The sequence below is a fragment of the Callospermophilus lateralis genome, chromosome 20, assembly GCF_048772815.1.
Source record: "Callospermophilus lateralis isolate mCalLat2 chromosome 20, mCalLat2.hap1, whole genome shotgun sequence".
In the NCBI taxonomy this organism is placed as follows: domain Eukaryota; kingdom Metazoa; phylum Chordata; class Mammalia; order Rodentia; family Sciuridae; genus Callospermophilus; species Callospermophilus lateralis.
In genome coordinates this window covers 2,721,328-2,743,730 of record NC_135324.1, presented here as the reverse complement: position 1 = coordinate 2,743,730, position 22,403 = coordinate 2,721,328, and the positions used below count along the sequence as shown (strand labels likewise).

Genomic DNA, 22,403 nt, shown 5'->3' with positions numbered 1-22,403 from the left:
TGACCCTGAGTCTGGAGGGCAGAACCTGTGTCCCCCCAGGATCTCCCACAGGGACCTCCCTGGGACCTGACAGTCTTCTGCCCACTGAGAACCTCAGTCTCTTCTTCTGAACCCGGCCATAAAGCTCTCGGACCTGGACAGTCCCCATCTGCCACAGGGGCCGAGTCCTCCACGGCGTCCATTTCTGCTACAGGACAGAGGCAGGTCGAGCCCAGAGCTCAGCGGGGGTGGCCCTGTCCCATACCCCAGGGTGGTTCTGTTCCCTTTGTGTCCCAGGAGCCCCAGACGCTTACCTGGGCCGGCCGCAGTGTGCATCCCCCTGTCCCCGCTTCCTGGCCGCGGGCAGCCCAGCGTCCTGGCCGGAAACAGCAGCTGGAGACATGGAAGAGCAGGACCTTGTCTTCAGGGTGACCTGGGGGGCGGCTTCCACCTGGGGAGGGGATTCAGTCTCCTGTCAGAGAAGTGTCGCCAGCCGCGGCCGAGGCGGGTCCCAGCCGGTGGCCCTCGCTGCACTGGAGGCCTGTGACGTTTTTTCTGGTGGAAATTTGAAACTCCTTGGAAGGGACCTTCTGGGACAGGGGAACCGTGGGGACTCAGGGGCCTGGCTGCCTGCCCTGGCCACGGCACTGGGTATGGTGTCCCCACCCCGCATCCTTTCCTTTCCTTTGTCACCAGGGATGGAACCCAGGGGGCTTCACCCCGAGCCCCGTCCCCAGCCCTTTTAAGTTTAGAGCCAGGGTCTCCCTGAGCTGCTCAGGGCCTCGCTAACTGGCTGAGGCTGGCCTCCAACTTGCGATCCTCCTGCCTCAGCCTCCTGAGCCCCTGGGATGACGGTGTGCCACCGCGTCTGGCAGGATTCTTACTCCTGTTTTGCAGAGGGACAAACCGAGGCCCAGAAAGATGGGGGGTGACTCATGTGGGGACGGGGAGTCGGCAACGAGTAAGGAGTCTGTCGCGTTCACGAGGACGGGCCACGTCAGGGGTCCTGGGAGCACCTGGACCCTTGGTCTCCTCCTCTGTAACTCGGGACCCCGAGGTCCCGCTCCAGGGCCGTGGAGTTGTTCTTGGTGTCCTCGGGGTCCACCAGATGTCCCAGGGTGCTCCTAGCCCTTGGCCACCCAAGCTAAGGAAGTGGACGGTGAGGACCCAGCGCGCCCTGTGGGCCTGGGAGCCTCGGTCTCTCCGTCTGGGAAGGGGACACGGGCGTGGCAGGGGACTGGGGGACGGGGACCCACAGGCCTCTGGTTGCAGAGGCTTCGTTTCCAGCCTGGCCTAGAAGTGGCCCCTCTCCCTGCCCAGGGCCACTCCTCGCTCCCACCAGCAGCTGCCCACCCAGCCGGCGTCTGTCACCAGTGGGCGCGGAGGGCGCAGGTGACCAGCACTGGCCGCTGGGTGCTGAGCGCAGGTCCCCAGGGCTGTGGGGCCCGGGAGGCAGGACGAGGGCTGTGCAGAGGGCAGTGGGGAGGCCCTCCCTGGGTGGGGACCACGGACCGGGGGACAGGCCGCGACCCACGGGGACAGGAAGGCTGGGGACCAGGCTCCTGCTGTCATAGGTGTCAGGGGGCCTGTGGGGACAGGGGACTCTCCCAGAGCAGAAGGCAGTGGGTGGGGCTATGGGTCATGGTCAGATGAGGGGTGGACACATGGGGCACGGGGGCTGGGGATGGATGGGTGGACGGATAGACAGATGGACGGATGGACAGATGGATGGGTGGACGGATGGGTGGATGGATGGACAGATGGACGGATAGAAAGACACTTGGGTGAAGTGCTGGAGGAATGGACAGCAGGGACAGAAGGACGGCTGAGGAGATGGACGGACAGACAGGGGCCCTGTGGAGGGACCCCTGTGTGGCTGCGGGTGACGGATCCAGGCGGGGGCCGCGCTCGGGGACAGTGGGCAGGTCCTGCCATCGCGTCCACCCACAGGAGACACCGTGGGAACTTCTCGGGGACATTTCAGACAAGGCCCTGGGCGGACAGGCCACCAGGAGCCTCAGCAGAAGGCAGAGTGGGACGTGAGGGACTTCTCCCTGGGTCCCCGGTGGTCCACGTGGCCTTGGCGGTGGCCAGCCTCCGTCACCAGCGTGTTCAGGCTGAGGCCAGGCAGCTCCGGCCTCTTGGGTCGTGGCTCTGGTGCCTGGTGAAGTCCCTCTGGTGACGAAGAGGGAGGACGGGGTCCCCAGCCCCCGAGGACGGGGCCCTTCTAGAACCTTCTCTGGCTCTCAGGGAAGCCCCCTCCCTGGCCCAGGGACAGAGCGGCCTGCTGGTCCCCACGAGGGACAGAGGCTGGGCCTGAGGATGTTCCCATCCTGGGCAGGGGGCAGGGGACCTGGGCCAGCAAGGCCTGACCCTGCTGGGGGCAGCTGGCCGCTCTGTCCTGTTTCCTGGGTCGAGCGGCCCCGGGTCCTGGACGGGTCAGTGGGTGAGCGAGGCCACTGCCCTCCTGGGACCCTGCTGGGGGCTGTGGGTGGGAGGCGGGGCCGTGTGACCTGGGCCTCGGCAGCCGTGAGTCACCGTCCCCAGGGGCTCAGCCTGGGAAGCCCCGCTTCCTGCCCTGAGCCAGGCGCAGCTGTCTGGGTGGCGGCTGGGGACAGCAGCTGGGCCCCTCTGGGCCAGGACCCAGGCCCAGTCTAGGGAGGTGGCACATGCGCTGTCCCTGGCTGTCCCTCAGAGCCACTGCTGGTTCCCATCTACCCCCGTCACTTCGTGGGCACTGGTGTCCCCACATGTGAGATGGAGCTGATAAAACCCCAGTCCTGTCCCCACCTGTCCCCAGTGGCCAGCGGGGAAGCTGGGGTGGGAGAGGGACCTGCCACCACCAGAGCCACAGAGTGACGCGGCTGGGACTGGGCTTCATCTCCTTAGTCCCAAGGGGACCCTCAGAGCGGCTGGTCCCCCGGGGGTGGCCCTGGTTCTCTGTCCCTCCCGTCTCATGGCCCTGGAGCCGCCTGTCAGAGCCACGGTCACCGCCCGGCCAGCTCCTGGGGCAGTCATTGGGCGGGTGTTGGGTTCGGGCCTCTGGGGACAGGGGAGGATGTGGCCCGCCCCTGCCGGCTCCCTGCAGTCCCACACCGGCCGCTGCTGCCATCACGTCACCGTGGACGCCCCTCGCGTCCCGCCCTCCTGGTGACTCACGGCTGCCTGGCCCCCGGCCACCCTGGGTCTTGGCAGGAGGCGGCCGCGAGGCTGAGCAGAAGCCACGGGTCTGGTGTGAGGGACGCTCAGCCGGGAGGGAGCAGAGTAGCCGGACGGGGCCAGGCACAGAGGCCAGCCCGGGGACAGCACCGCCGCTGGCTGGACCTGCCCTGGGGGACCCTCCCGGCTCTGGGGCCTTTGTTCCTTACTGCGACCATGAAGAAGGAAGTGACCTGACTCAAGAAGAGAGCCAGTCCCTGGCCCCGAGGGCAGCTGGGCTTGGGGGACAGGGGCTGCCACCCCCTCCCCGGGCCACTGAGGTCCCCGCCAAGCCAGGCATGAAGGGTGGTGGCAGTGCCGTGTGGAGCCTCATGTGGAAGTTCTGCATCTCCGTGAGGACCCTCAGGTACCAGGGGACGTGTGTGGAGGTGGCCCTGCCATCCTGGGTTGTGTGGCTGCTGGAGTTCGGGAGGGAGCCGAGATGGAGTGCAGGCAAGGCTGCATCCAGCACCCTTGAGGAAGCTGGGGGTGTCTAGCAGGCATGGAGGGAGGAGCGGGGAGCAGGGGTCAGGAGTGTGCTGGCCTTGGGCTGGGGCCCAGTGTGGCCTCCAGGGCAGATGCAGGATGTGCAAGACCCATCACGCGTCATCCACGGCGGGCTGAGCTGTGTGACTCTGGCCTTGTCTCCTGACCTCTCTGAGTTTCTTGGGCCTCATTGAAGTGTGGGGCTCACTCTCCTTCCTTGAGCACAGAGTACAGTGGCCCCTTGTGACCGTGGACACTGTCACCACGGCTGAGAGCTCCGTCCTGAGCCAAGCACCAGGCCACTCGGGTTTAACGCTGGTCGTGAGTCGCTGTGCCCCTCGGCTGGAGGTGCTCTTAGGACCCGGGTGACACCTGAAAGACCAGGACCTGGCACCTGCCAGCTCCGGGGAGTGTCAGATGTGATCACCGATGGTCACCCTACCCTCTCCCCTGGGGCTGCCAGGGAGCGGGCAGGGGACCAGGAGGGTGGCCAGCGCTCCTCGGGGCCCTGGGGGGACAGCTGGGGCTTGCTGTGGCCCTGCGGCTACAGGAGGAGGGAGCCAGGGGACAGGAAGCCACGGGACCTGAGGCCAGGCCCAGGGCCTCCGCTGCAAGGGCGTCACCTGCCACCGTGATTTGCATGCAGGCTTGGAGGGTGCTACTGTTTGGAAGGTGTCGTATGGTGACACCACCCAGGGCACCTGCTGTCTTAGAGGGCTGTCTCTCAGGGTGAGGGACTGAGACGTCCTCCACATCTGGTCTGCAAACTAGAGGCCTCCTCCCTTCCCTTCTTCTCCCTTTCTCCTTCCTTCCCTTTTGAACATATCTGTGACAGCTGACAGGAAACGCCTACGGCAAGACGATCAATGAGACAACAGGCCGGTTGCCGCAGTGGCCCACGCCTGGGACCCCAGTGGCTTGGGAGGCTGGGGCAGGAGGATCGCAAGGTGGAGGCCAGCCTCTGCAATTTAGCAAAGGCCTTAAGCAGTTCAGCGAGACCCTGTCTCTGAATAAAGTAATAACAAGGGCTGGGGACGGGGCTCAGGGGTCAAGCACCTCTGGGTTCAATCCCTGGCACCAAATAATGATAATAATAATAATAAAAATCGGGATCAGGAAAAGCACCTTCAGAATAGGACATCATGACCCACTGTGTAATAATAACGATGATGGTGACAACAGTAACAATAATGACAGTGACGATGATGATGATAAGTGCACATGGGCAGGGTCCTGAGGTCTTTCTGTTGAGGCAAAAATGGCTGAGTTTCCTGGTAGCCAAAGGGAAAGGGGAAATGCAGCCGCACAACCCACTGTCCCTCACTAAGAACCAGGGGCCACTGTTGTCTCTGCTGTTCGCTGAGGGTGTTGGGGGCTTGGACGGGGAGCAGGGCAGACACAAGGACTGGGGTGCCCTTTAGGACAGGCGCCGACTGGCTGTGGGGATGGAGAGTGGCAGTGGGTCAGTGGCTGCCTGGCCCCGATGGACCTCCTTACACGGGGACTCAGGGCCGGGCCAGGCAGGGGCCAGACTCTCCTTTCCCAGGGACGCGGCTGGATCTTCCTGCATCTCCTTCTCCTGAGACTTGGGGTTGGTGGCTGGAAACCCCCAGGCAGTGGCCAGAGAGGAGCCTGGTCCCTTCTGAGTCCCTGACTGGCCTGGGTGGCCTTAGGGAGGGGGCCGCAGCCCAGTATCCTCCGCACCTCGGTTTCCTCATCTGTTCAATGGGGACAACTCGCCCTGACCTGGTGGGGCTTGGAGCTGAGCTGCCCGGGGCCTCAGGACGCACCCCCCTGGGTGTCCCCCACCGTGGGTGTCCCCTGCCACAGCCATCCCTGTCCCTGTCCCACTTCCCGGGTGCCTGGCCTCAGGGAGGCTCCCCACCTGCCCTGGAGCTGCCATCCTCCCCTGTGCCCTGCCCCTCTGGGGTCCCCACCCGGGAACAGGGCCACTCCCAGCCAGACAGACGGCGGGAGCCGCCCGGAGCCGCGGGGCCAGGGAGACCTGAATCAGCAGATCCAGCCCCGGGCGGGTGGGCGGCGCTGGCGGCGGCCGCAGGGGACACTTTGGAGGCTGCCCCGGGCGCATAGTTTCCCACTTGCGTCTTCGGGTCCCTGCCAGCGGCTCCTGCGCATCTGGAGAGCGAGGTGTGCGGAGCCCCGGCCTCCCCTGGCCTCCCCGGCCTCCCCTGCCTCCCCTGCAGCCCGGAAACCCGGGGCTGAGCTCTGGAACCTTGGCACCGGGCTCTGAGAGGGACCTCACGGCTCAGAGCCACCTCCTGGCTCAGAGCCACCCCCTGCACGGAGCCGCCCGGGAGCCTGGCCCAGCCGCTAGCAACGGTAGGTGGCAGCAGTGTGACCTCGGGCCAGTGGCTCAACCTCTCTGGGCCGCTTCCTGGCCTGGCTGGGGCCACCCTGCCCTCACCCCTTCTCTATCCCTGAGACTCCACAGGGCGTTGGGACAGGGCAGAGTAAGTAAGGGGACTAGGGACAAGGCCAGCCTGCGCCTAAAAGCGAGCTCAGCCCTTTTACTGCCTAAGTGACATTTAGGACTAACTGACCCTGTGCCCGTCAGCCTGTCGCGGGGGCCACCCTGTGCGCCTTGGCTGTCCACTGTGGTGGTGGCCTCTCTGAACCTCGGTATCCTCCTCTGTGAACCTGTGGGTGGGGACGTGCGCTCTCAGAGCAGAAGCCAATTGGGGCAGCCCCCTCCACCTGTCCCCTGTGTCCTCCCCGGCCAAGTCCCCAGCCAGCAGGGAGCCACCTCGCTTGATGTCATTTTGCAAAAGAAAATTTGTTTTGTGGCCTGACAGCAAAAGGTCTTGGGTCTCCTGGGGACGGGTCCCCGCGTCCCCACCCACTGCGACTCCCAGGGCTCAGCTGAGCAGAGGATGCCCGTCCTTGGCCAGCAAGGTCCCGTCCCCTCCCCCACGGTGGCCACAGCTGGGCAGGAGGGACGGGAGCAGGTGGCCACCAGTTCTGAGAGCTTCCGGGGGACCTCCCTGGGCCATCAGCCACCTGTGCCCCACAGCGGGAGGCCCAGGGGACGCCCCGGAACCCGGGGCCCATTTCCTCCCAGCCTCGGGGACCCTGGGACCCTGGGAGGAGTCCCTTCCCTCCTGGGGGTGGGGCCCCAGCTCGGCTGTGGCCAGGGCTCCCCAGGAAGAAGCCACCAGGTCCCCCCGCCTCTGCTGGCCATGCCCTGGGCTGCCCTGTCCCTCGTCTAGGATGTGGGGTCCCGGGCAGCATACGGGCCCCCTCCTGCTCTGTGTGCTGTCCGCACACACGCCGTTCCCCTGTGATGCTGCCTGGTCCCTGTCACTGTCACCCCCACCGCAGCCCTGGGCTCCCCTCCTCCCTCCTGGGGGCTCTGTGGCCGGCTCCAGGTCCCAGGCCAGGCCCTGCTCGTGGGGACTCCTGGGTGCTCCTCCCTCCCAGGAAACCGCAGAGGGTGTGGGCACCGTCGCCGGACACACGGGGAGAGGCGTCCCCAGCAGCCCACGGAGTTAGCTGAGCAGCTACTGGGCGCTGGCCGCTCTGTGCCGCCCTGTGGTGTAGCCTGGTGAGCTGGGTCAGGGCTCCTGGGACTGCTGTCCAGGAGGGACAGGGACGAGACACAGAAAAGAGACAGGTGAGCGGCTTCAGGTGCCAAGATGAAAAGGTTGGGGGCAGTCGGGGCGGGGGCCCACGCCTGTCATCCCAGCTACTTAGGAGGCTGAGGCAGGAGGATCGCGCGTTCGAGGCCAGCCTCGGCAACTTAGCAAGGCCCTGTCTATAAATAAAATCATAAAAACGGCTGGGGGTGACGCTCAGTGGCAGGGCCCCGGGTCCAGTCCCCCACCAAAGTAAAAGGGAAAGGAGGAGCCACCGTCTCAGAGGTGGGAGGGACAGGCAGGTGAGCTGGGGCCTCCTAAGCAAAGGCTCTGCAGATGCAAAGGCCCTGGGGTAGAGCCGGCCTGGGGCACTGGAAGAACATACCAGGAGGAGGTCAGGCGGCTGGGGGCAGGAAGTCCTTGGGGCCAGATCCTGGTGACAGCTTGAAGGGGTGGGGAGGGGGAGGCTGGGGCCGCTGAGGAAATGAGCAGGGGGGCGGGGCCAGGTTCTGTGGCCAGTGGGACAGCAGGTGGTGGCCACTGTGCAGATGCGAGGGGGATTGACAGCGGGGGACCCTCGCAGTGGGACTTGGACAGGGACCAGGTTCCTCCCTGGGGGGCAGAGAGGAGCCTCCCTGTAGGAGGGCCCTGGAGTGGCCTCTGAGAAGGGCCCCTGGCTGGCCAGGGACAGTAGGGACGGGGCTCCCCAGATGTCCCCCTGCGGAGCCTGGGGCTGGACACGCGCCTGGCCAGAGGGGACGAGGCTGCCCACCCGGCCCCTTTGGCCCCTGGTGCTTTCTACGCAGGGCGCCCTCTTCAGGGCCACCTGTCCCAAAGCCTCTGTCCTGGGGCTCGCTGGCCCCGAGTGGGGGGTGGTGACCGTGTGGCCAGCGCCCCAGCTGGGCCCTGGCGCTCCCAACAAAGCCGCTTCCCCAAAACTCGAGTGGCCCCGAAACGCGATCGTCCCAGGGCGCCGGGTGACCCTGCATTATTCATGTCCCCAGCCCAGCGGAGCCATCGGCCACGGGCTGGCCACACCGCCACGGCCGCCTTCCCTGCGTCGGGCCAGGACCTGGGTGCCTGGCACCCTGTCCCCGGGGTGTGGCTTCCTGGATGCCGCGGGGCGGGGAGGAAGTTAGGCGACGTCACACCCCAGGACCCGCTGTGGGGAGGGCCACGGTCCCCGGCGGAGCAGTCGGCCGGGCCCAGGGCCCCAGGAGACCTCGGCCCCTCCCCCTGGACACTGTGAGTACCACCCTAATGGCCCGGGGACCCAGGGACCAGCGGCTGCCAGGGCGAGAGTGCGGGGACTCTGGGGTCCTCCTCTGTCCCCCGAGCTCTCTGGGCCCCTGTGTCCCTGCTGGTGGCCCAGGGCCCGGGTCTCCACGGCTGCGAGAAGGGCGCCTGAGCTATGGGAGGAAGTGTGTGGCTCCCGGGGCGGGAGGCCACCCGGGGCCACCCAGGGTCACCTGGGGCTGCGCTCTCGGGCCCTGGAGTCACTCAGACAAACAGGGACTCCCAATGGCACCCATGTCACAGCTGGGCACACTGAGGCCTCTGGGCACAAGGTCACCTTGGCCACAGGAGCCTGGTGGGTGCCGGCTGCTCCCTGCTCTGTCCCCTCAGCCTGAGTTGGGGACTCGGGGCAGAGAGAATGGTGGCCTTGTCAGGCCTCAGCCTTGGGCAGGCCTCTCCGGCCCTCTGTCCCCAGGGCCCTGTCCCCTTCTGGTGAGGCCTAGTGCCACACCCCACCCCCGCCCGTCAGGAGCTGCTGACAACTGACGGCTTCAGTTCTTCGTTTCTTTCTGGAATGATCCAGAGTGGGATCTTGAGGATCTGTGGGTCCCCCAGAGACTCAAAGGGCCTTGGGGGATGGTCCCCAAGTGGAGCTGGGCCCTGGGACATGCCAGGAGGAGGGGACATCTGCGGCAGGTGTGGCGTGTGAGTAGGAATGGGGCACAGAGAGGTGCTGTGAGTGGGGACACAGTCCAGGAGTTTTCCGCCTTCAGGAATGGCTAGATCAAGGGGACCAAGTTAGTGGTTTGGGCTTCCCCGCAGTGGTTTGGTACTTTCCTTGTGGACCTTCCCGGCTCTGTACCTGGCAGGTAGTGAATGCTCAGAAAACACTCCACTGTCCCCAGCCCTGTGACAGGCTAGCTGCAGGGGCCAGGCCCAGGTGACCAACACATGGCTGTTGTCTTGAGGCTGCTCCAATGCCCCCAGGAGGTGGGACGGGAAAGAGGAAATGACCGCACAGGGCGGTGGGCCTGGGTGGGAGCTGATGGAGCGCTCAGCCCTGGAGCCCTGGGTCAAGTCAGGACCCGCCCACCCCAGGCCGGGCCGCGCCTTGCGGTTCCTGAGTTCAAAGTCAGGGTCTGTGTTCACGCGGTGTCGGGGACGAGCCCCCGGGTGGGTGAAAGGTGTACCCACAGCTGGGGACACAGCTCAGAGGCCGAGCACTTGTCTAGATTGCGGGACGCTCCAAGTTCCACCTCCATCCTCGAGAAAAAGCCAGGCATGGTGGCACGCGCCTGTCACACCAGTGACTGGGGAGGCCGAGGCAGGAGGATCTCAAGTTGGAGGCCAGCCTCAGCCATTTAGCAAGACCCTAAGCCACTCAGTGAGACCCTGTCTCTCAATACAATGCCAAGTAGGGCTGGGGACAGGCCCTGGGTTCAGTCACTGGTCCCCAAAAACATTTGGAATTTCTGTCGCAACCATTTAGTCCAATTCAGATTTTTTTTTTTAAGGAAAAGAAAACCCAAACAGGCGGCCTCAGCTGTAGCCGTGGGGGAGGAATGAGCACTTAGTGGGCGCCGACTGCATGCGGGTGCCACCTGGGGTCACTGTGTCAACCCACCCTGCGGAGGAGGAGCCGCGGAGCTTTCTGGGTTCAGGGCTGAGTCCTGGTCTCAGTGCACAGGGGACGCGTCTCCCCGACTCTGTGGCCTCTGTCTGCCACACGGAGGCTGCTGGGTGCCACCCCTCTCGGGGACATATGGGGAAGTCACCATCCTCAGGACAGTCGCCTGTCGCAACCCTTCCCAGCAGACAGTTGCCCAGCCTGGATCCTGCAGTCACCCGAAAGCCACCGGTGCCTGCCAGAGAGCAGAGCAGGCCATGCCTGTCCCAGCCTGTCCCAGCCCGGAGCCCTGGGGGAGGTGGGAAGGCAAAGTCCCCACTCAGAATTGGCTGGGACGGCCACCTGCCCCCGAGCAGCCACAGGCAGCCAGGGGTCCTGGGTTCTGGGCCCTGAGCCACTCAGGTGCCACCCAGTCTGGGACGAGCCAGGGGAGGTTCAGCGTCAGGACAGGCAGGGTTAACGCCCTGGCGCCATGGCAACGGCTTAATGAACGTCCCCAAGTAAAAAGACCTTTCTCAGTTGGAACTTATGCTACTTAAAAACGGTCATTTAAGCCGGGCGTGGTGGCACATGCCTGTGGTCCCAAGAATGAGCCACAACCCGCCTTCTTGATTTTTATATTTTATTTAGAGTCAGGGCCTCGCTGAGCTGCTCAGGGCCTTGCTGTGGCTGAGGCTGGCCTCCAATCTGCGATCCTCCTGCCTCGGCCTCCCGAGCCACTGGGATGACAGGCGTGGGCCCTGCTCTCCTTGTTCTTGATATCCTGTCAGCCACGTTTGTTGTCCTTTAAATCGATAAGAACGTCTCCGTCTGGCCAGGACACAAGTCACACGTGGCACCTGTTATCAATCCTCCTGTCCCCGGGTTTCTGCGAGGAGCTGGGCAGGAGATGGAGAGGGTTGAGGCCCTCAGCCTCCTCCAGAGGAACTCCCCTCCGTGGCCCCCTCCGGCATTTCCGGGGGAATTTCCGGGGGAAGTGGTCAAAGGAAGGTGACCTGTCACCTGGCAACGGGTGAGGTGGGGACCTGGCTTCCTCTTTCAGCCCCAGGGGCACACCCCCTCCTGCCCCCTGCTGACGTCACAGCCTGCCCCAGTCATCCGCCACACCCGGGGACCCAGGCGGTGAGGTGCAGGTGCCTCACTGTCACTGTCCCTAACGCGGGGAAGTCCCGCGCTGGCTCCTGGCTCTGGACGGGCCCCTGCGTCTGGCAGGGCCTTGGGCGGGTCACAGGACCACTGTGGACCTTGGTGACCTTGGCCAGTGGCTGTGTGTTCCCCCGGGGCACATGGAAGACCCTCTGCGAAGCCCCCGGCCAGACCTGTCTGTCTGTCTGTCCTCCTTAGCTCCCCGTGACGGCAGCGTGCGTTCTGCCACATCCCACTCCTGTGGCTGGACCTGCTGTGGGGTGTCCCTGGTCGTGGGTTCCACTGTGAACATGGGACAGGGACGTCCATTCACTCCCCTGTCTCTCCCAGTCCCCGCCCGTCCCCTCCCTCCACTCCCTGCGTCTCATCCAGTGAACTGCTGTCCCCCCCATTGTGGGTCAGCGTCCACATGTCAGAGAGGACACTTGGCCTTTGGTTTTGGGGGACTGGCTTATTTTGCTTAGCATGAGAGTCCCCAGCTCCGTCCATTTTCTTACAAATGCCATCATTTCGGTCTTCTTTAGGGCTGAGTAATATTCCACTGTGAATGGACCACAGTTTCTTTATCCTTCCGTCCACTGAAGGGCATCTGGGTTGGCTCCACAGTTTAGCTAATGGGAATTGAGCTGCTATAACCATTGATTGTGGCCGTGTCCCTGTCGTGTGCTGACTTTAAGTCCTCTGGGTACAGACCGAGGAGAGGGATAGCTGGGTCACATGGTGGTTCCATTCCCAGTTTCCTGAGGCGTCTCCATCCTGCCTTCCACGGGGTCTGCGGTCCCCCAAGCCGTGGATGAGTGGCCTTTCCCCTGCCTCGTCGCCCGCACTTATCGTCACTTGTGTTCTTGGTGGCGGCCACCCTGCCTGGCTGGGATGGGACCTCGCTGCGGTTCTGGCCTCCCGGTCTCTAGCAGCTGCGATGCTGAATGTCCCCTGAGCTGGTGGCCGCGGTGTCTCTCCCTCTGTGAGGCGTTCGCTCGCCCCTTGGCCCGTTTACTGCCTGGGTTGTTGGTTCTGTGCTGTGACGCGTCCCTGGGGTCACTTTGCATCCTGCAGTCAGTGCGCTCGCGGTCTGAGGTGCGGGGAGGGGACTGTCCCTGTCCTGGGGGCTCCCCTTTGTCCTTGATTCTGTCCTTTGCTGTGAAGCAGTCCAGGGTCTCCGCTGTGTCCCTGAGGCCCTGGCCCGGCTGGGTCTGGGTCCCTGCAGGCCGGGTAAGCGGTGCGTGTGTCCCTGTCCCTTTTCTTCACATCCAACCACGCCACGGGTCCTTTTTCCTGTTGGGGCTTTTCTTTGGGATGTGTCGTAGCCCTCGGTAGCTATTTTTTTTTTCTTGTTACCAGGGATTGAACCTAGGGGTGCTTGACCCCTGAGCCCCATCTCCAGCTCTTTTTATTTTTAATTTAGAGACAGGGTCTCGCTGAGTGGCTGAGGCTGGCCTCCACCTTGTGATCCTCCTGCCTCAGCCTCCCCAGGCCCTGGGATGACAGGCGAGGCCACCCAGGCCCGGCTGGAAGTTGACTTCGGATCCTCAGGGATTGTGACCACCAGCGCAGGAGGCTTCGTTCTCCTGGCTGAAAACGCTACATGATGACAGGGAGCCACTGGGAACCACTTTGGGATGAATTTGAAGTTGGTGGATTTTACTTCTCCAGGCGACGTCTGTTTGGGCTTGAGCAACGCCGATGTGTGAAGCGCAGCGTGTGTTTGGCCTCCCGCGGCGGCGGGCAGACATATGGGGTGCAAAATCCTCAGGGCTCCCAGCCTGGGAATCCTGGGAACTCTGAGCAGCTCTGGGGCACATGGGGACCCTGCCGTCGGGGGCCTCCTGGGACGTCTGTGTGGCTGGTCTGGGCTGGGAGGTGAGCAAGGTGCCCCCCAGACACTGCATCCCCTGCCCTGTCCCCACTGCCTGCAGCCTGTCACCCACCAGCCCCAGATCCCTTCCCTCCCACCCCATCTTGGTGACACTCTTCAGAGCTGTGCTGTTAGGCGACCTGGATGGCCTCCGCTCGGGGCCTTGGGCTGTTTTGCGTTGCTGGAAGCAAACCCCCGAGACTGAGTCGTTTATCAAGAAAAGAGGTTCCTCAGGTGGTGGGCGGGGCGCTGGAGTCCAGCACCCGGGGAGGCTGAGGCAGGAGGATCTCCAGTCAAGGCTTGCTGCTTAGCAAGACCCTGTGTCAAATTAGAATAGAAAGGACTGGCCACGGAGCTCTGTGGGGAGGTGCCCCAAGTTCATCCCCAAGCACTGTCACAGGGGAACAAGGCCAGACACAGAGGGACATGGTCAGCCAAGCAGCTGGTGCCAACCTCTGTGACCCTCACCCCTGGTTACTGACCATGAGCTGGGAGGAAAGCGACCCAGTCCAGAGGCACCAAGTGCCCCGGTGGCCTTGCTCAACACCCGCCCTCCAGAGCCTACTGGCCCCAGAACTGAGAACTGCTGGGGTTCCTTCTGAGGGCGGCGCCCGGTGACCTAATCCTCCCCCTCCTCCTCCTCCTCCTCCCCTCCTCCTCCTCCTCCTCCTCCTCCTCCTCCTCCCCTCCTCCTCCTCCTCCTCCTCCTCCTCCCCTCCTCCTCCTCCTCCCTCCCCCCCCTCCTCCTCCTCCTCCCCTCCTCCTCCTCCTCCCCTCCTCCTCCTCCTCCTCCTCCTCCTCCTCCTCCTCCTCCTCCTCCTCCTCCTCCTCCTCCTCCCCTCCTCCTCCTCCTCCTCCTCCCCCCCTCCTCCTCCTCCTCCCCCCTCCTCCTCCCCCCCCTCCTCCTCCTCCTCCCCTCCTCCTCCTCCTCCTCCTCCTCCTCCTCCTCCTCCTCCTCCCCTCCTCCTCCTCCTCCTCCTCCTCCCCTCCTCCTCCTCCTCCTCCTCCTTCTTCTTCTTCTTCTTCTCTCTCTTTCTCTCTCTCTCTCTCTCTCTCTCTCTCTCTCTTTCTCGCTCCCTCTCCCTCTCCTTCTCCCTCTCTTCCCCCCATACATACTCAGGATTTAATCTAGGGACGCTCCATCCCCAGGCCACGTCCCCCAGGTCCCCAGCCCTCTTTATTGTTTAAGGGAGGTCTTATGAAGTTGTAGAGGCTGGCCTCAAACTCGTGATCCTCCTGCCTCAGCCTCCCAGACACTGGGGTGACAGATGTGCGCCACCACACCTGCATCTCCTGAAGCCTCCCTTAGAGGTCCACCACCTCCCGATCCTTCGACATTGGGGATCAAGCGTCCAGAACGTGAATCTCTGGGGTCCAAACCACCCCAAGACCACCGCAGGCTCTTTCTCAGTCTGTGGTCCTCAGTCTGTCCCCCCTCTTTGCTGTGTGGGGACAGAATTTGACTTCCTTATGATCTGGGGTGGCAGGACACAGATGAGTCCATGGTCCCTGTCGCCAGGTCCCCTGGAAGCTGGGACCTGATGTAGTTGATCCCACACCCACTGACCCTGGTGCAGGAACCCCCCAACCCCAGCTGCACCCGGCACCAGAGAGGGGGATTGGTGCGTGGGGGGCTCATGGCTGAGGCTCCTGTACATAGTAGATGCTCAGTAAATACTGTGGGATGAATGGACGAATGCACGGATGTCAGATGTGGGCACCGCACCACACTCCGGCCCCTCTGACTGTGTCCCCTGATTGGAGTCCAATAGACATGTGGGAGAGACTTGTTCACAACTAGATCAGGGGTTTTCTCCTTTAGCTGTCCATGGATCTATACACGTATGGCTTCCTTAAGAATTGCGAGAATCCCAGTGCCGTGGCCCACGCCTGTCATCCCAGCAGCTGAGGAGGCTGAGGCAGGAGGATCGCAAGTTGGAGGCCAGCCTCAGCCACTTAGCAAGGCCCTCAACAACTCATCGAGACCCTGTCTCTAAATAAAATCTAAAAAGGGCTGGGGACGGGGCTCAGGGGTTAGCACCCCTGGGTTCAATCCAGATAGCAAAAAAAAGGGGGGGCGGTTGGAAGATTAATTTTGAATAATTTCAATCTTAGGGCAGAGCTGCAAGATCATCCAATGAAAACAAGTCTCTGCCGCCCGCCTTCCACCCAAACTCATCAACAACATTCCACCAGGTTTTTCTCTTAAAAACATTTTTTCCTTGTAGACTGTCTGAGTGGCCACCAGGAGTGTGCGATGGGTTGACTTTTACCCCTAAAGAACCCTTGTGCGCGTTTCTCCTGAGATAAGAACAGGCCTGGGCTGGGGGCTGGGGGCTGGGGCTGGGGACTAGGGGTGACAGGCGGGCTGGCGGGTGGAGCTCAGAGCCTGAGCTCTTGCCTGCCGCATGTGGGGTCCTGGGTTCCGGCCCCACGTGTAAAATAGACACATGAAAAACATGTCATTCTGTTCCCGGTGTCCTCAGGGCCCAGAGGCCACATTCGGGAAAATCAATGTTTACACAAAACCCAGGTCTAACACTCAGCCGGTATTTTGTCCGTGTCCCCATCACACCCGGATCCAAGTCCCTTCAGTGCATTCAGTCATCGTGGTTTGGTGAATCTTTATTAAGGTATGACTCACACACTGCAGAACGCACTCGTGGTTTCTAGAATACTTACAGTGTTGTGTGTCCGTCACCACAAATAAAGTAGGCTTTTTTGTTTCTTTTTTTGGTCCTGGGAATTGAACCCCAGGGGTACTGACCCCTGAGCCCTGTCTTCAGCCCTTTCTATATTTTATTTAGAGACAGGGTCTCGCTGAGTGGCTTAGGGCCTTGCTGAGTGGCTGAGGCTGGCCTCCCACTTGCGATCCTCCTGCCTCAGCCTCCTGAGCCTCTAGGATTATGAGTGTGGGTCACCCTGCCTGACACAATTTTAATTTAAATCTTTACCATCACCATGTGAGGAAAGTTTGTGCCTGTTTCACTCATTCCTTGACCAATTTCCTAGTCCCTGGCAATCACAGTTCACCTCCCCACCCTGTTATTTCCATGGAGACTCTGGCTCCGTGGCTCAGGCTGGCCTTGAACTTGCTGCAGCTGGCTTTGAACTTGGGATCCTCCCACCTTGGCCTTCAGTGTTGCTGGGTCCCAGGCTGCGCCACCGCCTGACAGAACCTGTGGTCTCTGTGGAGAGGGCTTCCCAGCGTCCCGTGCCCATGGATCCGCACAGCCTCTGGCGTGTGGCTTCTCTGGTTGAGCGAGAGGGTTTTGGGCCGTCCATGATGGGCCGGGTCAGTACAGCGCCCGTGGAATGGACTGGGGTTTTTCCGTGTCAAGTTCATAGGCATGCAGACCCTTTTCGTCCTGGGGCTGTTATTCATAACTCTGCTGTTGACATGTGCATACACAAGTCCTTGAGGACATATATTTGCATTTCCCTTGGGCAAGCCCCTGGAGCAGAGTTTCTGGGTCACAAGGTAATTCTGTGTTTACTTGTTTATTATTTGATTGATTGATTGATTGATTGTTCCAGGGCCTGAACCCAGGGGTGCTTAACCCCTAAGCCCCATCCCCAGCCCTCTTTTGTATTTTATTTAGAGACAGGGTCTCCCTGAGTTGCTGAGGGCCTTGCTAAGTAGCTGAGGCTGGCCTCCAACATGCGATCCTCCGGCCTCAGCCTCCCCAGCTGCTGGGATGACAGACGTGCACCCCCCACCCCTGGCTGGTGTTTCATTCTGTAAGAGCCAAACTGGTTCCAAGGCGGCTGCCACTTCTTCCCTTCCCAGCGGCAGTGTCTGAGGGGACCAGTTTCCCCAGAGTCTCTGCAGCATTGGCCACTGTCTGTGTTTTGAGTGTCGCCGGGCCACCGCGCGTGGAGGCTCACCCTGGCTCTGATTGCATGTCCCTGTGGCCATGGCTCACTGGCCTCTCATGAAATGTCCCTCCAGGACTTCCGCCCACTCTGGAATCATACCTTATTATTGGATCAGAGGAGTTTGCAGAAGCGCCCTCCCAGGGCCGGTGGGCGGTCTCTCTCTCTCTCTCTCTCTTCTTCCTCTTTCCTTTTTGTGGGTGCTGGGTTGGAGCTCCCCTGTGCTCTGCAGTGACCCCCGCCCCCAGCCCTCTTCAAGGTCCCGGTGACAGGGGGAAGTTTTGGATTTTGAGGTTCTTGTGGCTTGGGCGTGAGGGGCTCCCGACAGCTCCCTCATGTCGGGGACATTCAGGGGGAAGTGACTGGACTGTAAGAGCTGTGACTGATGGGACTGCAGCCACTGGGAGGTCACCGCAGGCAGAAGGGGTGTCAGCAGAGGGGGGTCACTGTGGGCCTGGGCCCTCCTCCCTCCCTCCCCCTCCCCTCCCTCTCCCCCTCCCCCTTCCTCTCCCTCCCTCCCTCCCCTCCCTCTCCCCCCCTCCCTCCCTCCTCTCCCCCTCCCCCTTCCTCTCCCTCCCTCCCCCTCCCTCTCCCCCTCCCCTTCCTCTCCCTCCCTCCCTCCCCCTCCTCACCCTCCCTCTCCCTCCCCTCTCCCCTTCCTCCCCCCACCCCTCCCTTCCTGCCTCTCCCTCCCTCCCCCTCCCCTCCCTCTCCCCCTCCCCCTCCCCCTCCCTCCACTCCCTGCCCCACCAGGAGCTGAGCAGCTCCCTCCACCCCAGGCCCTTCCTGCATGATCCTCATCTGAGACCGCAGCAATAGCAGCAGTGGTGGCAGCTGGCCCTCTGTGACACCCTGAGCCCCAGGTGACCCAAGCTCTCAGTTTTGGCCGCTGGTATCTGGTGCTAAGTCGCATCCTCTGGCTTCGTAGAGGGACCCCGGGGTTTGGACTGCTCCCTGTAGAACCTTCCATCGTTTTAGGATACTTTTTGCTCGTGGTGAGTGGTCGGGGTCCAAGTGTGTCCTCTGCCTACGGACGCCCAGTTGTCATGTCGCTGGCTGCTGGAGAAAGATCTTTTTCAGTCAACTATCTTGTCCCTCTTGTCAAAAATCACTGGACTTGTGTGCGTGCTGGGCCTGGGGGTGGAGCCCACAATCCTGAAGGTGCAGTTTTAAATGTGGTTTCCATGGTGATGAAACCCTCCCCCGTCTTAGCAAAAGTATGTTCGAGGTCGTTGGCATGACTCTCAAAAAGTAAATTCTGAGCCAGACGCGGTGGCACCCACCTGTCATCCCAGGTTCAGGAGGCTGACGCAGGAGGATGACAATTGGAGGCCAGCCTCAGCCACTTAGCAAGGTCTGAGCACCTCAGTGAGACCCTGTCTCTAAATAAAATGTAAAATAGGGCTGGGGACGTACATGGCTCAGGGGTCCAGTGCCTCTAGTTCAATCCCCAGTACAAAAAGAAGAAGAAAAAAGAAAGAAAGAATAAAAGAAAAAATTAGTTTGAGGAGGAAAAATCACAAGTGCAGGAAGGTGAGGACGACAAATGAAGGATTCCAAGTACAGGATCTTACTGTGCAGTGAGGAGAGAGCCCTTGACCTGGCAATATGGTGGGTCCAACATGAGCCCCATGGGTGTCCCAGACCACGTTGGTGTCCAGAGTTGTGTCATCTCCCTGAGCCACAGGACTGACCTCCAATCCAGACAGACACAGCGTTGTGGGTGGGGGGGACCCAGAAAGGAAATAGGAACCCGGAGTCTCCAAGCACTTGAAGTGGGAGAAAGAAAGAGGAAGGGCATGTCTGAGAGCCGGGAGGCACCTAAGAAGTCCTGCAAGAGCCGGGTGCAGGGGCACAGGCCTGTCATCCCAGTGGCTCAGGAGGCTGAGGCAGGAGGATCAAAAGTTAGAGGCCAGCCTCAGCAATTTAGCCAGGCCCTAAGCAACTCAGGGAGACCCTGTCTCTAAATAAAATACAAAAAGGGCTGGGGACGGGGCTCAGGGGTGAAGGTTCCATCCCTGGTACAAAAAAAAAAAAAAAAAGAATTTTTAAAATTGTGAAATTAATTTCTAATTCTTAGAAAACTTCTAATAATATGGATGACATCACATGGGGGAGGGGCTCAGGCCTTGGTCATCAAGCCCGATTTAGGTGCCGCAGGCTGAGTCCTGCGGGGACGGAGGGAAGCTGTCCCCTCGGAAGCTGGACCAGCTCCTTACCAGTAGCTGTACATTCTGGGTAAACCTGAAGTGCTCAATAATTGCTGCAGGGTGGAGACCACGGCAGCCAGGCCTGCACTTGAACTCTGCATCGGAGTTCCAACCTCAGCAGCCCTGGGAACGGAGGCAGGAGACCTCCTCCAGCCTGCGTGTCCTTGTGTGTCACCTGGGAGGCTCACTTCTGCCTCAGGTCCCTGAGATGTCCCATTGAGTGGTGGACAGAGTGCCCGCGTGTCACCTCTGACCTGTGTGTCCCTTCCTGGGCCCCTGCGCACTGCCATATGGCCGCCTCCCTCTGTCCCCGAAGCCCAGAGCAAGGAAGCGCCTCGCCCAAGGTCACACAGCTCCACGCCGCGGAGCCGATGTCCATGACGTCACCCGCGCGGCTGGACCGCCGCAGCCGAGCGCTCGGGCCGCCGGTGTCGCCGCGTCTGGGCGCCAGGGGGCGCTGCGGGGCGGCCTGCGCCGGGGCTGCGGGGAGGCTGGAGCTGCCGGAGGCCGGGGCTGCGGGGAGGCCGAGCCTCGGGCCTGCGCTCCGGGGTCGGGATCGTCTGTGCGCCGCCCCCTCGTTCCCCTCCGGGACCCCCGCGCGCCCCGCTGCGGTGCTGTCCCCAGGCCCGGCCTTTCCCCCGGGGCGATCCCCTCCCGCCGCCCGGGACCCTCGGGCCGCGCCCACCCCGCTCTCCGCGACCGCCCCAGGCCATCGAGGGCCGTCCCCGGGGTCCCCCTAAGGCTGGGTCAAGCCCGCTGCCCGCGGAGGGTCAAGGCCACGTCCACCCCGCCCCCCGCCAACGGGGAGCGCGTGTCCCGCAGCGGCAGGGGGCGTGGTGGCCGGCGACACGGCGGCCGGGCGCGCTGTGCGGCTCGGGCCAGCGGCTTGCGGTCTCTGAGCCGCGTCCTCGGACCCGCGGGCCGGCGGGGCCTCGGCGGCCGGGCATTGGTGGCCTCGGCGGGGCCGTCCTCGTCCTCGGGAGGGGCCGCGCCTGGCCGGGCGCTCATTGGCGATCGCGGGGCGCGGAGGCGATGCCGGGGGACGCCGCGTCCCGGGCCCCGAGGCCGCTCGGCCCCAGCGACCCGCGCGCCCCCCGCGGTCCCCAGCTCGGGTGACGTCGGCGGCGGGGGCGGCCTGTCCCCCACCGCGCGCTCTCCGCAGGGGAAACTGAGGCCGGCGCGGAGGCCCCGCCAAGGTCGGCACCGCGGGGACGGGGACAGGGACGGGGACGGGGACAGATCGGCTCCGCTCCTCGGTGCGCGCCCCCCCCCTTGGCCCGCCGGACGCGCAGGAGCCGCGCCCGCCGCGGGGACGGGGACGGGGACGGGACTGCGCGCGCTCGGCGGCTGCAGGCGACCCGCGAGGTAGGCGGCGGCGGGGACGCGGGGACGCGGGGCCGGGTGGGGGCTGCGGCGCGGGGACCCTCCGAGAGCTCCGGTGGCCGCTGGCCGGGCCGCAGGACCAAGCCCGGGCGGGGACGCGGGGACCGCGGGGGGCTCCCGAGGAGACCGCAGTGGGGACATCGCACCGCGGCTGCGGCGACCCCAAGGGCCGCAGGGACACCCGGGCCAGCGTTTGGAGCCGGGGCTCTGCGGGTGTCGCTCCCGGGAGCCGCGCGGAGGGGACGCAGCGGAGCGGCCTCCGCGGCGCTGCGACGCTCTAAGGCGACCGTGGCGGCTGCGGGTGGCAGGTGCGCGGTCGTCGCCTTGGGCCGTTGGCGGCTCCCCCAGCCCAGCCCTGGGGTCGCCGCGCACTCCTCATCCCCTCCCCTCCCCCAGCCGCTCCTGCCTCCCGCGGTGGCCGGCCCAGCCAGGGTGGCCGGAGGTGGTGGCATCCGAGGAATTCGTCCCGAGCCCGGGACACGCCGCGGGCGGGGGAGCAGCTCTGGGAACCGCAGCCCCAGGCTCCGCAGCCGCCCTGCCCACCTCCCGGGCCACGAAGCCCCTCCTGCCACCACGTGGGGAAGGGACCAGGGACCAGGGGCTGGATCCTGGTCTGGGGAGTAGGGTCAAGGGACCCCCCTTAGAGGCTGGAACTGCCACCGTATCTGGGACCTGTCCTGGAGACAGCAGGATGTGTTGGGCTAGGGCAGGACACCCCCTGACCTGTCCCCAAGGAGGGGACCCTCCTAGGCCAGGGCTTTAGAGGGGCAGCCCCTTCACCCTGAGCAGCGTGGGCTGCCCCTGGTGGGCGCAGGGGCAGCCAGGAGTGGGCAGCTGGGAGTCTTGGCTTCCCCTGTCCCCCTAGGGCCCGCCCTGGGGACCTCGTTCCATGTTCCTGCCAGGAATTGCCATTGTAAATGGCCGAGCTGTCCATGGTCACAGCTGATCAGTTCCTGGAGCAAACGGAGCAGAAAGATGATAGTGGGTGTCCCCTCCCCCTGGCCCTGGCCAAACCAGAGGCTCCCAAGGACAGAGGGGCCCTGCCTGGCCAGCTGTGTGGCGCTGGGCATGCCCCAGGGGCTGCTGGGAAGCTCTTGCTGGGCTCTGAGAGGCGACCCTGGTGGGTGCTCAGCTGGGGTCCTACCCTATTCTGTGGTCAGTGTCCACCAACCGCGGGCCTGGGCAGCCCCCTTTGAAGGAGTCTGAATGGAGGTGACATAGATTGGTCTTCTGGTCAACCTCCCCTGCCCTGTATTGTGCCCAGGCCTTGGTACCTGCTGGTGACAGGAGCTCCGACCCCCAGCGCCAGCCCAGAACCCCCTGCAGGGAGGGCGGGAGATGGGCCCAGCCCCCAGCCCCCTCCCCAGGCAGGAAAAGGTAAGGCAGAGGTGGCCCGGGTGCCACATGCCCCAGCCCAGCTGTGGAGGATCCTGCAGGAGACAGCATCCTGCAGCCAGGAGCTGGCCAGCGCCAAGAGCACGTCCAAGGTCACAGGGCTCTGGGTTGCGGGCCTATCCCCTGTCCTCCAGGACCCCGTCATTCCTGTGAGCTGCTGCCTGGGGACCCCCGTACCCCCACAGAGGCCCCTGAAGAGGCAGCAGGAGACGGGCGCTGGCTCCCCTCTGCAGGGGCCCTGGCTCCTGCCCGGTTTGCAAACATTCAGTAATCTCGGGTCTCATGACTTGGAGTTGACACTTGTGTCCAAAGCTCCTTAAAGGGCCGGTGGCAGCCAGCCGGGCCCTTCCAGCCAACCTGGCCTGCCCCACGCCTCATGTCCCCATGGCGACCGCTTTGACCCCTTCCCACCCTTCCAG

General features: G+C 63.5%; 1 protein-coding gene across 4 annotated transcripts in view; it reads left to right on the top strand.

Moving 5' to 3' along the window:
* Positions 1 to 22,403, top strand: part of Iqsec1 (IQ motif and Sec7 domain ArfGEF 1) — a 192,016-nt gene that overhangs the window by 114,507 nt on the left and 55,106 nt on the right. For 2 of the 4 annotated variants that reach the window (XM_077106223.1, XM_077106226.1), the window contains exon 1: positions 3,195 to 3,544. The exons of 1 other annotated variant lie outside the window; for it this stretch is intronic. In XM_077106223.1, the coding sequence (XP_076962338.1) occupies positions 3,477 to 3,544 (68 nt within the window). In that variant the 5' untranslated portion in view covers positions 3,195 to 3,476. Of the gene's footprint in view, positions 1 to 3,194; positions 3,545 to 8,456; positions 8,502 to 22,403 lie in introns of those variants that run through there. One more of the 4 variants, XM_077106229.1, reaches the window with a different exon arrangement.